Source organism: Dasypus novemcinctus, chromosome 8, assembly GCF_030445035.2.
Source record: "Dasypus novemcinctus isolate mDasNov1 chromosome 8, mDasNov1.1.hap2, whole genome shotgun sequence".
NCBI classification, from domain to species: Eukaryota; Metazoa; Chordata; class Mammalia; order Cingulata; family Dasypodidae; genus Dasypus; species Dasypus novemcinctus.
The window spans coordinates 129,970,845-129,987,660 of NC_080680.1; the positions used below are offsets into that span (position 1 = coordinate 129,970,845).

At 45.3% G+C, this 16,816-nt stretch overlaps 1 protein-coding gene across 4 annotated transcripts in view; it reads left to right on the plus strand.

Moving 5' to 3' along the window:
• The window catches only part of CACNA1B (calcium voltage-gated channel subunit alpha1 B), a 211,157-nt gene that overhangs the window by 177,317 nt on the left and 17,024 nt on the right, over positions 1-16,816 (plus strand). For all 4 annotated transcript variants that reach the window (XM_058302830.1, XM_071217146.1, XM_058302829.1 and 1 more), the window contains 4 exons: positions 1,981-2,077; positions 3,746-3,854; positions 15,894-16,001; positions 16,491-16,603. In XM_058302830.1, the coding sequence (XP_058158813.1) occupies positions 1,981-2,077; positions 3,746-3,854; positions 15,894-16,001; positions 16,491-16,603 (427 nt within the window). The remainder of the gene's footprint in view (positions 1-1,980; positions 2,078-3,745; positions 3,855-15,893; positions 16,002-16,490; positions 16,604-16,816) is intronic.

The following is a 16,816-nucleotide window of genomic DNA, read 5'->3' on the forward strand; positions in this document are numbered from 1 at the left end:
GACCCAGAGACCTCCCAGCTGAGTGCAGGCAAGGGGCAGCAGGAGGCCCTGGAGAAGGGTGAGGGCTGTGGCCTCGTGTCCAGCTGGAGGGTAGAAGGCACCAGAGAGGCTGCGAAGGACAGCTCGGACAGTTGAGAAGGGCCTTGAAATTTGGACGAAACAAGTAGTTTTGGATTTACTTTTTAGGCGGTGGGGAGAGTCGGACAGTTTTGTTGAATCAGGGAGTGGTGGTATCGGGCACGGTGTCTGGAAAGCTCAGTGGCCCAAGGATGACGGGCAAAGAAACAAGCCTTGAGTCGGGGTGGGGGCCATTGCGGGGCTCAGAGGCCTGTCCTTGTACCCAGCCCCTCGAGCAGTAGCAAGGCCTTGGGTTTATGGGCAAAGCGGGGCTCACTTTCTCCCCTTGTTTTCAGAGAAGAGACCCAGGGCAGGAGGTCCTTAGCCAGATGGCGGCTGCAGAGAGGGGTGGGATGCTCAGGGTGGCAGGGGCAGGCAGCCTCCGGGGTGTGCAGGAAGGGACGGGGTGTCTAGAGCACAGTGAGGAGGCCCGAGAGCGGAAGGGGAGGAGCTGGCTGAGCGGGTGCCCCAGGCAGGTGGGGCGCCTCTGTGCCCCCCGGGGTGCCTGCCTGCCGCCTGCAGGAGTTTCCTGGCATCTCTGCACCCCCCGGGGCACCCTGACCCCCAGTCCCTTGGCAGGCAGCTGCCCTGGGCCACCCCCCTCGCCTGCACCCCAGTGGGCTGCATGCCTGGGGCCCTCGGCTGCCTGCCGTAACCTCTGACGTTTCCTTTCCAGTTGCTGGATTCACTGTAAGGATTTGTACAGTCTGTTGCATTGTTTTGCGCCACCTGTGGGCTTAGGGACGAGCTGCCCTGTAGGTTGGCCTACAAGCGTGCAACTTCAGAGCCCCCAGACTCGCTGTTCCCTGCCCGAACCACAGGCCCCACCCGGGGCCGCCCCGACACGGCAGAACAAGCGCCCCTCCGCAGCTGGGGCAGGCGGCCTCAGGAGAGCGCCCAGGGTGCGTCCAGGGTGCAGCCTGCAGAGCCACAGCGTCTCCCTGCGTCCAGCGGCCGAGCTCAGCAGCCCTCGGGGCCAGATCAGAGGAGCAGGGCAGTCTCCTGCCCCCTCAACGGCCCCAGAGCCCCCAGAGGAGGAGGGCGGACCCCGGCAGGAAAGGCTCTCCCCTTTTTGCGCTCCGGCTTTCTCTAGGGACCCCAGGCCACAGGTCCAGCGCCCCAGGGTAGAGGGCCAGGCTTTGGTTGCCCCGCTCCTTCAGAAACACTCAGCAGAGGTGCCTTCCCGTCCAGAGGCCTGGGCTCTCGGCCCCACCCTGGGGGTCAACCCCAGTGTGCAGGGGGGGCTTAGGCCACGGCCCAGCCCAGGCTGCTCACCTGCCTCGACCCCCATTCCCTGCCCGCCGGCCCCAGCCGCAGCCCGTGAGCCTGGGGGCTCTCCCCAGGACAGTGTGTGCCCCTGCTCTAGTTTTCTACGTTGCTTTAGATTTCTTTCCGTCTTTTTAGCCTCCAACCTAATTTGAAAGGAAATCTCGACCACGAAAGAAAGCTGATGTTTCTTGGTAGTTCTCCAGCCACAGCCCCGTCTTTCACATAACTGTCCCCCTGGCGTGGTGAAAACAACCATTTTCTCATTTGGCACCATCTGTGGATTCCTAAAAGTAAAATAGGAAGTTAACACTCCAAAGCCGACCCGGCGCAGGCCTTGCTCATCCCCTCCAGCTTGCTGCTTAGACGTCAGCCTCCTCCACCACGGCCCGGCCTTGGGGGCTAGTGCGTGGCAGTGGGATTCTGGGGTCGCTGGACAGGAGGGCGAGGCGGTTGGGTGGGGCAGGTATCCGGTGGGAAGCCAGGAAGCCCTCGCGGTGTTCGGTCTTGACGTGTAGCCTGATGCTGCTGATTAACGGCTCTGTTCTCTTGTCTGCCAACCCCCACATGGTCCGTGGCTCTCCCCTGGGTCTCCAGTGGGCGCATCAGCTACAATGACATGTTTGAGATGCTGAAGCACATGTCCCCACCTCTGGGCCTGGGGAAGAAGTGCCCGGCCCGAGTGGCATATAAGGTAGACGCCGGCGCCTTCCCTCCCCCCCGGGGGCCTGGGCTGGGCTGGGGCTGGCCTCGTCTGCAGTCTGTCTGTCCACTGCCGCTCCTCCTGTCTGCACCTGGCTGGTGGCTGCTCCTGCTTTACTCCCCCCATTGCTGCTTCCTTCCCTGACAGGCCCTGCCAGGCTGCCCCGGGCCCACCTACCTCTGCCCCTCCCCTCCCCCAGACCTGCAGGTACAGCTCAGCTTCCTGGAGGACTGGCAGCTCCGCGAGGCCCCAGGGCTGGCCGCAGCCCATCCTGGTGGGGAGAGCTGTCTCTCCCTGGGGAGAGCAGCAGTGGGGAAGCAAGCAGTGTCCACCCTTACCCCCGGGGCACAGACCAGGGACAGCCTTGGGGCAGGGCCTGGGAGAGGTTGAGGAACGCCCAGGCCTCCCTCCTGGGGGCACAGGCGCCAGGGCCCAGCCCGCCCTGCTTCTGTGCTCACTCCATTCCCCCTCAGCCACCCCAGCCTCCTCTAACACACGCATGCCAGGTCTGCCCTCAGTCCCTCTGCTGACTGCACGTGCTGAACCTGCCCGAGGCCCTGCATGCCAGGCTGCTGCCGGCCCCAGAAGAGAGCTCTGTCCACACAGACACTTGGGTCAAGGTGGCGGGCGGTGCCTGGAGCCCTTTCTCAGTCGTGCAGCAGACTCTGAGGTTCTGGGTCCCAAGAGACCAAGGGGGGTGCCGGGTTGGGGAGTGGATGGCCTGTTTGGGCGGCCAGGGGTCCAGGAGATGCCCAAAGGGCCAGGGCCCCGAGGGGCTGCCGGCTGCCCGGGACCACTCCCTCAGCCCCTCCAGAGCGTCTTGGCCCTGGAGCCTGGGCGCAGCCTCAAGTGCCTGGACAGAGCTCTCCTCTGGAGTGGGAGGTCACTGCTTGCTACCCTCTCTCCCCGGGGGCAGTGCCTCTGCCTCTGCAGCTGTGCGCCCCCCTGGAGGCAGCGGGTCATGGGCATTGCCTGGACTCATCAAGTGGAGCTTTGCCAGCATTCTGGTGGGGGTAGTTCTGGGCACCCTGGTTTATGCTCATGGGCAGGACATGGGCATGAGGTGGAGCTGACCATTGTCCTGGGTCCCAGAGAGCAGGTGTGGGCTCCAGCCTCCACTAGGCCCCTGGCTGGGGGTGAGACTCCCCTTGGCAGGAGCCTTCCTGGGGCTGAGCTGAAGCCAGCTTGTCACTCTCCAGGGGGGACTTCCTGGGAGCCGGGCCCCCGCGAGTCGTGCATGGGCACGGCTGCTGGACAGGAGTTGGCGTGGGCTGCCTGCTGTCCAGCCTTGGTCCTGCTACCTGGGTCCCACCTGTTAGCCACACAGCCCTCCTTCAGCCACAGGAGGTGCAGAGAGGGGCCCCTGGCTGGGGCAAGCCTGTTCTTTAGGAGGGACCAAGGGGACTGGCCTGCCACCAAGCTCACTCTTTGACCTGGATTTTCCTGTTTCTGCAGCCAGGGGAGTCCTCAGTTCAGTGAGGATGGGGGCTCGGGGGTGAGGACGAATACTGGCAAAACTCTGCCCCACCCAGCCTAGTTCAGGCCCAGGCACCTGCAGAGACCCTGCTCCAGCCTGCAGGACACCAAGCATGGTGTGGCCCTGTGAGTGGAGCGTGGCCGCAGCTGACCAGCGCTGACCAGCCCCTGCTCCCTCCCCAGCGCCTGGTCCGCATGAACATGCCCATCTCCAGTGAGGACATGACCGTCCACTTCACATCCACGCTGATGGCCCTCATCCGGACCGCCCTGGAGATCAAGCTGGCCCCAGGTGAGCAAGGAAGCTGCCCTCGAGGGGTCCCCACGGGCCGGGAGGAGGTCCTTCAGGTGGGGCAGGAGGACGTGGAGGGCCGTCTGGAGGGTGGGACTTGAGGGCAGCAGGTGTTGTCCGGTGCCGGCTGGTGTGGGCACTGCCCCAAGCACTGCGGGTGGCGACCTCCGCTGCCGGCCTGTTTGCTCGCACGACCACTGCCTTTCCAGGAAGCCAGGGTGCAGCTGAAGCTGGGGTGAGACTGCGTAGCATGCCCGGGTAACTAGAGCCAGTGCCCTCTGCCCCCGCCTTGGGGCTGCTCCTGGTCTGACTGCTGTGGCCAGGGAGCCTTGCCGGGACAAGGAGAGAACTAGCCTCCCACACTTACCCCTTTCCCCGCCTGATGACCGTGCTTCCCACTGTACAGAGAAACCAGTCTGTTGGGAAACCCCAAGGCCCCCCAGCCCCTCCCCACCTCCCTGCCCCCCGGGTCTGTGCAGACCCTCTCTCCAGTTATGAATGCATCAAAGCAGCCCACCCCTCCTCCACCGGACCCCTTCCTGCACTGCTGTGCCCCTTTTCTCTCTCACTGGACTGGACTGTCACTCTGTCCACATACTGTCATTTCTCTCACCTCTAAAAGTCCTCTTCTTGCCCCTCTGTTCCGTCCCTACTTTTCTTCTTTCCTTCACAACAGCCAACTCTTTGAGAGATCTGTCTGTATTGTCTCTAATTTCTCTTTTCCCAGTCCCTCTTGCATCTACTTCAATGAGATTTCCACCTCAACACCCACTGAAACTGCCCTTTTGAGATCACCAGTTACTTCCATATTGTTGAACCCAGTGGCCACTTAGACCTCATCTTCATATGTCTGCAGCCTTTCTCTCATTTCATCACCCCTTTCATTTTGAAACTTTTTTATGTCTCTTTTTCTGGTTTCTTTCATCTCCCAATCTCTGAATGTCCTGGCATCTCCAGACATCTCTTTGCTATCTACCCTCCTTTGTCATCTCATCTATTCTCATGGCTTTAAATATCATGAATTCCAATCTGACGCCTTTAGATCTTTATATTTTAAAAGATACCTTATAGCTCTTACCTCTGCCTTTAGTTCTGGACCCATGTACCCAACAAGTTATTCAGCATCTCCAATTGGAGATCCAATAAACATTCCAAATTTGACTTGCCCAACCTTGAGCTCTTGGTATTTTCAGTCTTCCCATATCTGTAAATGGAAATTCCATTTTAACAGTTGCTAAAACTTTGTACCATGCAGAGATTGGCTCCAGCTTCAGCCATCCCAGCAGCACTGGCTTCCAGCCTCCCATCAGCATCTGTAGGGACATAAAGAGCCAGTGTACCTTCTGTGGCTGGTTTTTCCTTTTCTGTATGTGACTATTTCCTGATCTGATAGATCTCTTAAGGTCCAGGGTGGACACTAGGCTTTTGGCCTTTTTGGTAGCATCATCTTCTGACTGTATATAAGCATAGTGGGACATAAAGGGCCAATGAACTTTTTTGTTGTTTGATTGATTGTTTGGTTGATTTTTTCTCTCTCTATTTTGTGTCTTTTTCTCTGATGAATCCCTGTGGGTTGAGCATGGGTGTTGGCCTAGGTTTGGGCCTCGAAGGCAGCAGCTTCCAGCTTTCCACTGGCACATAATGAGACTTGAAGAAGCAGTGCACCTTGTGTGTGTTGTATATGTTTGTTGGTTTTTTTTTTTTTTTCTTTTTTCCTCTCTTTCTTTTTTTTACTTCTTAGTCTGGTAGATTAAGGAGTGGGAGAACAAGATTTCCAGAGTGACCAAAACATAATACTCAGAAATGTCAAGTTCTCAACAAAAACTTAAAAAACATACAAAGAGACTGAAAGTATGGTCCAGTCACAGGGAAAAAAAATAATTAGACGGAAAAATTACAGAGGAAGCTCATTCTCTATAATTACTAATCAAAAATCTCAGAACAACTCTTTTAAATATGATTAATGAAATAAAGGAAAACATGGATAAATAAAGGAAATCAGGAAAACAGTATATGAACAAAATGATAATTTCAGTAATGAGATAGAAATTATGAAGAAGAACCAAACAGAAATACTGGAGTTGAAAAGTACACTACCTGAAAAGAAAATTTCAATAGAGGGGTTCAGTGCATATTGGAGGATGCAGAAGAAGGGACTGATGAACTTAAAATAATTGTAATTGTCCAGTTAGAGGAGAAATAACAAAAGAATAAAAAAAAGAGAACAGATCTGATGAACTTGTGGGACACCATCAAACATATCAATATATGCACCATAGGAGTCCCAACAGGAGAAGAGATAAAGGGCCAGAAAAAATATTTGAAGAAATACTGGCTGAATGTTCCCAAATCTGATGAAAGTTATGAACACAGAAATCCAATATTTTCAACATATGCCAAGCAGAATGAACCTAAAGAGATCTACACCAAAATACATTATAAAACTGTCAAATGCCTAGGATTATTCAGACTCTTAATAACAGTGTCATGTATAAGGGAGCCTTAATAAGATTAACATCCAATTTCTGAATAAAACCTATGGAAGCAAGAAGGCAGTAGGAGGACATATTTAAAGTGCTGAAGGAAAAAAATTGTTATACAAGAATAATATATCTGGCAAAGCTGTCCATCCAAAATGAGGGAGAAATTTAAGAGACTTCCAGACAAACAAAAGTGGAGGGAGTTCATGACCTCTAGACGTGCCTTACAGGAAATACTAAAGGGAGTCCCTTAGGTTGAAAGGAAAGGACTCTGCATAGTAATTTGAAGCTATATGAAGAAATAAAGACCTCTTGTGTAAGCAACAATATGGGTAAATATAAATGCCATTATTATTGCATTTTTCATTTGTAATGCTATGTCTTTCTTATATGGCTAAAATTCAAGTGCGTAGAAAACAAACATAAATCTTTGTTACTAGCACACAATGCATAAAGATGTAATTTTTTATAAGAACAACATAAAAGGGAGGGACACAGGGATAAGAGTATGTATAGGCCATGGTTTCAAGTTGGAATCAACACAAACTAAATTGTAATAGATTTAGGATGTCAAAAATAATCCCCCAAAGTAACTGTAAAGAAATTATCTACTCATATGGGAAGAAGTAATTTAAAATAGCTCATTATAAAAGAAAGCTAAAAAAAGGAAGGAAGTAATGGAAGAAGGGAGGAACAAAAAAGGTATAAGACTTACAAAGAAATGTAAGATGACAAAAGTTAATTTTGCCTTATGAGTAATTACATTAAATATAAATGGATCAAACTCTCCAATCCAAAGGAAGAGTAGATAAAGAAACGTGACCCAACTATATGCTGTTTAGAGAGACCCATCTTAGATCCACAGATAAAAATAGGTGAAGTAAAAAGAAAAAAGGTTGAAAGTGAAAGGATGAGGAAAGTATTTCATGCAAATAGTAACCTAAAGAGAGCTGGGTAGGCTATGGCAATATCAGACAAAATAGACTGTAAGTAAAAAACTGTTACAGAGACAAGGAAGACATTATATATTGATAAAAGGGTCAATTCAACAAGGAGATTTAACTATTATAAACATATATGCACCAAACAACTGGGTGCCAAAATATATGAAACAAATATTTACATAGTTGAAGGGAAAAATAGAGACTTCTACAACAATATTTGGAGATTTCAATATAGCATTTTCAATACTGAATAGAATATCTTGAAAAGATGATCAACAAGGAAATACAGGACCTAAACAATACTATAAGCCAACTAGATCTAATAGTATGTATAGAACACTTCACTCAACAACAGCAGAATACCCATTTTAAAAAAAATTTTATTTATTTATTTCTCTCCCCTTCCCCCCTACCCCGGTTGTCTGTCCCCCCCACCCTGGTTGTCTGTTCTCTGTGTCCATTTGCTGTGTCTTCTTTGTCCACTTCTGTTGTTGTCAGCAGCATGGGAATCTGTGTCTCTTCTTTTGTTGCGTCATCTTGCTGCGCCATCTCTCTGTGTGTGCAGCACCATTCCTGGGCAGGCTGCAATTTCTTTCATGCTGGGTGGCTCTCCTTACAGGACACACTACTTGCATGTGGGGCTCCCCTATGCGGGGGACACCCCTGCATGGCAGGGCACTCCTTGTGCACATCAGCATTGGGCCAGCTCCACACGGAGAATATCCATTTTTTTCAACTACACACAGATCATTTTCCAGGATAGATCATATGTTAGGGCACATGAAAAGTCTCAATAAATTTAAACATATTGAAATCATACAAAGTAACATCTCTGACCACAATTGGAATGAAGCTAGAAATCAATAACAGAAAGAAAATTGGAAATTTTAAAAATACATGGAAATTAAACAGCACACTCTTCAATAGCCAATGGATTAAAGAAGAAATTACAAAGGATATTAATAAATACCTACAGATAAATCAAAAAGAAGACACAACATACCCAAACTTATGGGCTGCAGCAAAGGCTGTGCTCAGAAGGAAATTTATAGTCATGAATGTCTATTTAAAAAGAAGAAAGGGGAGTGGATGTGGCTCAAGTGGTTGAACACCTGATTTCTACATAGGAGGTCCCGGGTTTGGTTGCTAGTGCTTCCTGAAAACAAACAAAACCAAACAAAACCAAACAAAAACAAGCAAACAAAAAAACAAACTCAGGGGAGCCAATGGTTGAATACCAGCTTCCCACATATGAGGTCCTGGGTTCAATTCCCAACCTGAGTACCTAAAAAAAAATTTTTTTTAATTAATAACCTAACTTCATATCTTGAGGAACTAGGAAAGGGAGAGCAAAGTAAACCCAAAATTAGCAAAAGAAATATTTAAAATTAAAGTGGAAATAAATGAAATAGAAAATAGGAAAACAACTGAGAGAATAAACAAAACAAAAAGTTGGTTTTTTGAACAAATGAATAAAGTTTACAAACTTATAGCAATGTTAATCAAGGAGAAATTTGCAAATAAATAAATCAGAAAGGAAATGACACTACTGACCTCACAGAAACAAAAGGATTACAAGAGAATGCGAGGAACAATTGTATACCAACCATGCTTTTTTTTTTATTTAAAGATTATTTATTTCTCTCCCCTTCCCCCCCTCCACCCTGGCTGTCTCTTCTGTGTGTCTATTTGCTGCATCTTCTTTGTCTGCTTCTGTTGTTGTCAGCAGCACAGGAATCTGTGTTTCTTTTTGTTGCATCATCTTGTTGTGTCAGCTCTCTGTGTGTGCAGCACCATTCCTGGGCAGGCTGCACTTTTCTTTCATGCTGGGTGGCTCTCCTTATGGGGTGCACTCCTTGCGCGTGGGGCTCCCCTACATGGGGGACACCCCTGCGTGGCACGGCACTCCTTGCTCACATCAGCACTGCGCATGGGCCAGCTCCACACGGGTCAAGGAGCCCCAGGGTTTGAACCATGTGGTAGACGGATGCCCTAACCACTGGGACAAGTCCGCCTCCTTACCAACCATTCTTAATCTAAAGGAAATGGAAAAATTCATAGAAAAATACAGTTACTGAAATTGAATCAAGAAGAAATAAGAAACTTCAACAAACCTATAACATGTACAGATATTAAATCAATAATTAAAAACTTTCCGCCAAAGCAGAGTCCAGGACCAGATGGCTACACTGGCAAATTCTACCAAACATTTAAAGAGGAATCGACACCAATCCTTCCCAAACTTTTCCCAAGAATTCAAGAGTGGGAGAACACTTCCTAATTCATTCTATAGGACCAGCATTATGTGATGCCAAAGTCCGGTAAAGACAGCACAAGAAAAGAAAATTGCAGACCAATTTCCCTTTTGAATAAGTTGCAAAAATCCTTAACAGAATACTAGCAAATTGAAACCAACAGCATATTAAGAAAATTATACAAATATGTATGTTTTAAATAAGTGGAATTTATCCCAGGTATGCAGGGGGAGTTCAACATAAGGAAATCAGGCAATGTAATATACTACATAAATAGAATGAAGGGGGGATAACCCACACGATTATCTCAATAAGTAATTCAACAAAATCTAGCACTCTTTCTTTGTAAAAATGCTCAGAAAAGTAGGACTAGAAGGGAACTTCCTCAACATGATAAAGCCATTTACAAAAAACCCACAGCTAACATTGCATTCAACAGTGAAAGACTTAAACCTTTCCATCTAAGATCAGGGATAGGAAGTATGCTTTATTTCACCAATGCTATTCAATATTGTACTAGAAATTCTAGCCAGAGCAAATAGGCAAGAAAAAGGAATAAAAGTTACGAAAATTGGAAAGGAAGATAAGCTATCTCTTTTTGCTAACAACATGATCTTATATACAGAAAACCCAAAGGACTGCACAAGAAAACTATTAGAGCTAGTAAATGAGTACAGCAAAATGGCAGAGTACAAGATCAACACCCAAAAATCAATTGTGTTCCTATACATTAGCAATGAATAATACAAATAGGAAATTAAGAAAACAATTCCACTTACAACGTCATCTGAAAAATCATCTAGGAATAAATTTAACCAAGGATACAAAAGCCTTATATACTGAAATTTATAAAACACTGCTGAAAGAAATTTAAAAAGACCTAAATTAATGGTTAGTCATCCCATATTCATAGATTAGATGAGTTAATATTAAGATGCTAGTAGAGGTGACCCAAAGTTAATATAAAAATTAACTGCAATCCCTATCCAAAACCCAGCAGACTTTTTTGTAGAGTGGAAAAACCAATCCTCAAATTCATATGGAACTACAAGGGACCCTAGATAGACAAAAGAATTTTAAAAAAGAACAAAGTTGGGGCACTCACACTTTCTGATTTCAAATTGTACTACAAAGCTACAGTACTCAAAACAGTGTGGTACTGGCATAAAGATAGACAAATAGATCAGTAGAACAGAATTGAAAGTACAGAAATAAACCCACACATCAATGGCCAAATGATTTTCTACAAGGGGACTAAGGACATGCAACATATAAAGAATAGTCTTTTCAACAAAATATTGCTGAAAAAACTGGATATCCACATGCAGAAGAATGAAATTAGACCCCTTCCTCACAACATAAACAAAAATATCAACTCAAAATGGATCAAAGACTAAATATAAGAGCTAAAACTATAGAACTCTTAGAAGATAACATAGGGGAAAGTCTTCAAGTCCTGAGACTTGACCGTGGGTTCTTAGATATGACACCAAAAGCATGAACTAAAAAAGAAACTATAGATAAATTGAACTTCATCAAATAAAACGTTTTTGTGCCTCAAGAGACATTCTCAAGAAGGTGAAAAGACAACCTACAAAAAAAGACAACCTGGGAGAGAATAGTAGCAAATTGTAATCAGATAAGGGCTTAATGTTCAGAATTTATAAAGCAATTTTACAATGCAACAACCAAAAAGCAAACAACCCAATTTAAAAATAGCCAAAGGACTTGAATAGTCATTTCTCCAAAGAAGATATCAAATGGCCAACAGACACATGAAAAGCTGCTCAATTTTTGCCATTTGGGAAATGCAAACCAAAATCACAACAAGCTACCACTTCACACACACTAGAATGGCTTTTATTTCACCCTCAAAACAGAAAACAACAGGTTTTGGAGAGGATGCAGAGAATTGGAACTCTAGTGCACTGTTGGTGGGAATGTAAAATGTGCAGCCATTGTGAAAAACAATATGGAAATTTCTCAAAAAGTTAAATATAGCATTAACTTATGACCTAGAAATTCCACTTCTAGGAATATACCTAAAAGAAGTCAAAACAGGGTTTCAAACAGATACTTGTACACCAGTGTTTATAGCCAAAATTACAATAGTCAAAATTTGGAAACAACCCAACGGTACATCATCAAATGAACTGATAAACAAAATATGGTACATATACACAATGGGATATTCTTTGGCCAAAAGGAAGAATGAAGTTATGAGACAGTGCTGCAATATGGATGGACATTGAAGACATTATGCTCAACGTAATGAGCAAGGCACATAAGGACAAATTACTTACAAGAAATAGCTAGAAATGGCAAATACGTAGAGAAAAAAAGTAGATTAGAGGTTACTGAAGGATGGCAGTAAGGGTGAAAGGGGAGTGTATTAGTCAGTCAAAAGGGCACTAATGTAAACTACCAGAAATTGGTTGGTTTTTATAAAGGATATTTATTTGGGGTAAGAGCTTACAGATACCAGGCCATAAAGAATGTTACTTCCCTCACCAAAGTCTGTTTGGAGCAAGATGGCTGCCGATGTCTGCGAGGGTTCAGGATTCCTGGATTCCTACGTTCCCGGGTCTTGCTTTTCTCTGGCTTCAAGGTTCTTTCCTTCCTGGGGCTGGTCCTCTTTCCTCTGCTTGCTGAGTTCCTGGGGCTCCAGCTTAGGTCTTAAGCATCAAACTCCATCATCAAAACTCCAACATCAGAAAACCCTCAACTCTGTCCTTTGCCATGCCTTTTATCTGTGAATCCCCACCCACCAAGGGGCAGGGACTTAATGCCCTAATGACGTGACCTAGTTAAAGCCCTAATCATAGCTCAATCAGGCCCAGGTACAAATCAGATTACAAACACAATCCAATATCTATTTTTGGAATTCATAACCATATCAAACTGCTACAGGAAGTTTTAGTAAAATTTTGAAATACACATATTAAATAAATAAAGTAAAATAAACAAAATGGATAAATATCTAGCTAGACTGATCAAGAAAAAAAGAAGATACTTTTAACCACCTAAAGTGAAAGAGGGGAGATTACTGCAGATCTGTAGACATTAAAAGGATAACAAGGGAATATTATGAACAGCTGTATGCCAATACATTCCGACAACTTAAATGAAATGGAAAAATTCCTTGAAAATCGTAAACTACCTAGCTCATTTAAAAAATAGATAACTTTAATAGCATATTTATTAAAGAAATGAATAGTTAAAAACTTTCTAATGAAGAAAATTCCAGGCCCAGATGGCACTACTGGTGACCCTTACCAAATATTTCTAAACAAACTCTTACAGGAAATAGGAAAAGGAGGAATATTTCCCAACTTATTTTATAAGCCCATTATTACTCTGATACCAAAACCCTACAAAGACATTGCAGGCAAATAAAATTACAGGCCAATATCTCTCATTAACATAAACAAAAAAAATCATTAACACAAGTTTAGGAAACTGAATCTATAAGTAGATATAGATAGATAGATAAATAGATAGATAGATAATACATGTTGACAAGAGGGATTTATCCCAGGAAGGCAAGTTTAGGTCAAAATTTGAAAAGAAGTCAATTTAATTTACCATATTGAAGAAGAAAAATCATACGATCTTCTCAATAGATGCATTTGACAAAATTCAACATCCATTCATGGTAAAAAAAATCCCTATGTAAATTAGGAATTAAAGGAAACTTCCTCAGTCTGATAAAGTGTATCTATGAAAAACCTACAGCTAATGGCTTATGTAACAATGAAAGGGTGAATCCTTTCCTGCTAAGATCAGGAACAAGGCAAGGATGTCTGTTGTCACCATCAGACAAGGATGTCTGATGCTATAACTTCACTCTTGAGGTCCTAGCCAGTGTAATAAGGCAAGAGAAAAAAATGAGGTGTACTAGTCCTAATTGGGAAGGAAGATATAAAACTGCCTCTGTTCACAATTGACATAATTATACAGAAAATCTCAAAAATTCTATTTTAAAAAGTTATTAAAACTAATCAGTGAGTGTAAGGTTGGAGAATACAAGGTCAATATATAAAAAGCCATCATATTTCTATGTACTCACAATTAAAAATTGAAATTGGAATTTTTAAAAAGTCCATTAAAATAGCATAAAAACCATGAAATACTTAAATATTGCTGGATAACTCAAAAAATATATGCAAGATGTATATGATATAAATTTTAGAACATTGTTCCGATGAATCAAAGATCTAAATAGAGTGCTAGAGAGTATTCATGGATTGGAACACTCAATATGGTTAAGGTATCAGTTCACCCATGTTAATTAATAGATTGAATGTAATTCCAATCAAAATTCCCACAGGTTTTTTTGGTTAGAAATTTACAAGCTGATTCTAAAATATGAGTAAAAAAGTAAAAGAACTTGAATAATCAAAACAATTTTGAAAGAAGAAGGAAGTTGAAGAACTCTACATAATTTTAAAAACTTAATATAAAAGCTACATTAATCAAGGCAGTGTGGTATTGAACAAGGGTTGAGACATAGATCAATGGAACAGAATAGACTAATAAAGAGATTGCTACTTACAAGGTTAATTGATTTCTGACAAAGTTTAAAAAGCAATTAATGGAGAAAGGATAATATTTACATCAAATTGGACATCCATATGCAAAAATGAATTTTGTCCCGTATCTTTCACCATCTAAAAATTAACATGAAATGGATCATAGGCCTAAATAGAAAATCCTGCAAAACTTCTGGAAAAAATACAGTAGAAAAATTGTGGCAACTTTGGATTAGGCAAAGATTTTTTAGAACACAGAAAGTACTAACTGTAACAGAAAATTTTGATAAACTTAACTTTATCAAAATTAAAGACTTTTGCTCTTTAGAAGATATTTAAGAAAATGAAAAAACATGTCAAAGACTTGGAGAAAATATTTGAAAAACACATATCTGATATAGAATTGGTGTACAGAATATGTAAAGAGTTCTTACAACTCAGTCATAAGAAAACAACCCAATAAAAATGGGCAAAATATTTGAACAGCAGAGCATCAAAGAAGGTATATGGAAGGCAACAAAAGCAAATAGACAACACCCAAAGATGCTTGATATCATTAATCACTAGAGAAGCACAAATTAAACACACTACATACCCATTATAATAGCTAAGGTAATTTCTTGAAATGGCAATATTAAATGCTTGTGAGAATGTGAAGTAACTGGAATTCTTATGCATTACTGGTAGGAATCAAAAGGATACAGCCACTTTGGAAAACAATTTGGCAGTTACTTATACAACCCAGCAGTCCAACTACTAAGTATTCGAGAGAAAGGGAAACATAAGTCCACACAAAAACCTATGTGCAACTATTTATAGTGGCTTAATTCATAAACACCCCAAACTGTGTTTACAAATGCCCATCACCTAAGGAATGTTAAGCAAACAGTAGAATAGTGTCAGCAGTAAAAAGAAACAAACTCCTGGTACATGCAGCCATGTGGATGGATCTCAGGTGCACCACGCTAAGTGAAAGAAGTAAGATTTGACAAACTACATACTGTTAGGATTCCATTTGTATGAAAACTTCCTGGAGACTGAAAACAGATCAGTGATTGCCAGGGTCTGGGAGTTGAGCTAGGAGACTGACTATAAGGAGGCACAGAGGGATTTTGCAGGGTGATGAAACTAGTGGATACATGATGATATGCTTGCCAAAATCCATAGAGTAGATAACCAATACAGGTCAATTTTATGGTATATCATTCATACCTTCCAAAAGAGGCAAATAAGATTACTCTATTCCCCCACTGGCTCCCTGCCCAGTCTCCTATCTGCCACTCTCTCCTCTCGTCTGCCCCAGCCCCTCGCCTTCATGCTGCCCCAAACTCTCTTCTCTTGGTGGTCTCTCCATCTGCAGGTTGTACATGAAGGCTTCCTTCCTCATGAGACATTTCCTAACCACCCATCCAGACCTGTACCCTTCTCAACACCATCCTCTTCTCCTTCACACTTCTCACTACCCAACACACTGATTTTTAAACCTATTTCTGCTTTATTGTAGAATAAAGTAATGTAAACTCCACAAGAGCAGTTTTGGCTTTCTTTGTTGTTTCTGGAACAGCACCTGGTAGTCGTCGCAGGCCTGTATGGGTGGCTGGTTAGGGTGTGCCGGCCCTTGCCCAGCACACATGTGCACGCCTGTGCACGCACTCACCAGCTGGACACTCGGTCTCCTCCAGGATGGCCCCGGCCCACGCGGCCTCCCCTGCCCCTGCAGCCCCTCCCGTCCGCCACCCGCCGTCTTCCCTGCCCGGCTTTGCGTTTCTGCAGGGGGGCTGCAGGGCCTCTCCTCATGCCTCTCCCCTTCGCCCTCGTCCTGCCCCAGCTGGGACAAAGCAGCAGCAGTGGGACGCAGAGCTGAGGAAGGAGATCTCCTCAGTGTGGGCCAATCTGCCCCAGAAGACCCTGGACTTGCTGGTGCCACCCCACAAACGTGAGTGCGGCTCAGGTCCCCGCTCCTTGTCCTGCCCAGCGGCAAGGCCCGATTGCCTTGGGGTAGCTGTTCTGAGCCACAGTGAAAGGTGATGCAAATGTGGCTGGGACAGGGCCCAGGAGCAAAGGTTAGGAGCTTCTGCTGTGGAGGGAGTGAGAACTGGGCTCTCAGTGAGGGGGGCAGGCTTAAGGGGGAGGAGATGGAGGAAGGGCTCGCGTGGAACAAGGGGGCGACGTCACCAAGGCCTCAGCATCCGGGGAGATGCTGCCTGAGGCTCAGCTGAGGCCCCCCCAAGTTCCGGGGCATGCTCCAGGGGTCCTTGTGCTGTGTCAGTGGGGTGGGGGTGGGCCACAGGCCAGGTGGGGGTGGAGGGGGTAGGGGAGCAGGCGGCAGGGCGTTGCGCTCTCCTGGCCGCATGCTGTTTGTGCCTTCTCTGGCCCTTTCTCCTCTGAACCGCAACCATTGCGCCCCTCACTGCTCTCCCCCCAGCTGATGAGATGACGGTGGGGAAGGTCTATGCAGCTCTGATGATATTTGACTTCTACAAGCAAAACAAAACCACCAGAGACCAGGTTCAGCAGGCCCCGAGAGGCCTGTCCCAGGTAGTGCTGTGCCGGGGCCTCGCCCTTCGCGCTGGGCAGTGGGGAGGAAAACGAGGATCTCGTGGCCCCTCTCCGGCTCCCAGAGTCTGGAACCCTGCAGCCTTCATGCTTATCGTCAGCTGGCTGGCCCGTGAGGTTGGGGCTCACATTCAGCGTGGAAGATCAGGGGCTAAGAACAGGGCTGTGGGCACCTTCACTCTTTAAGGAGCAGAA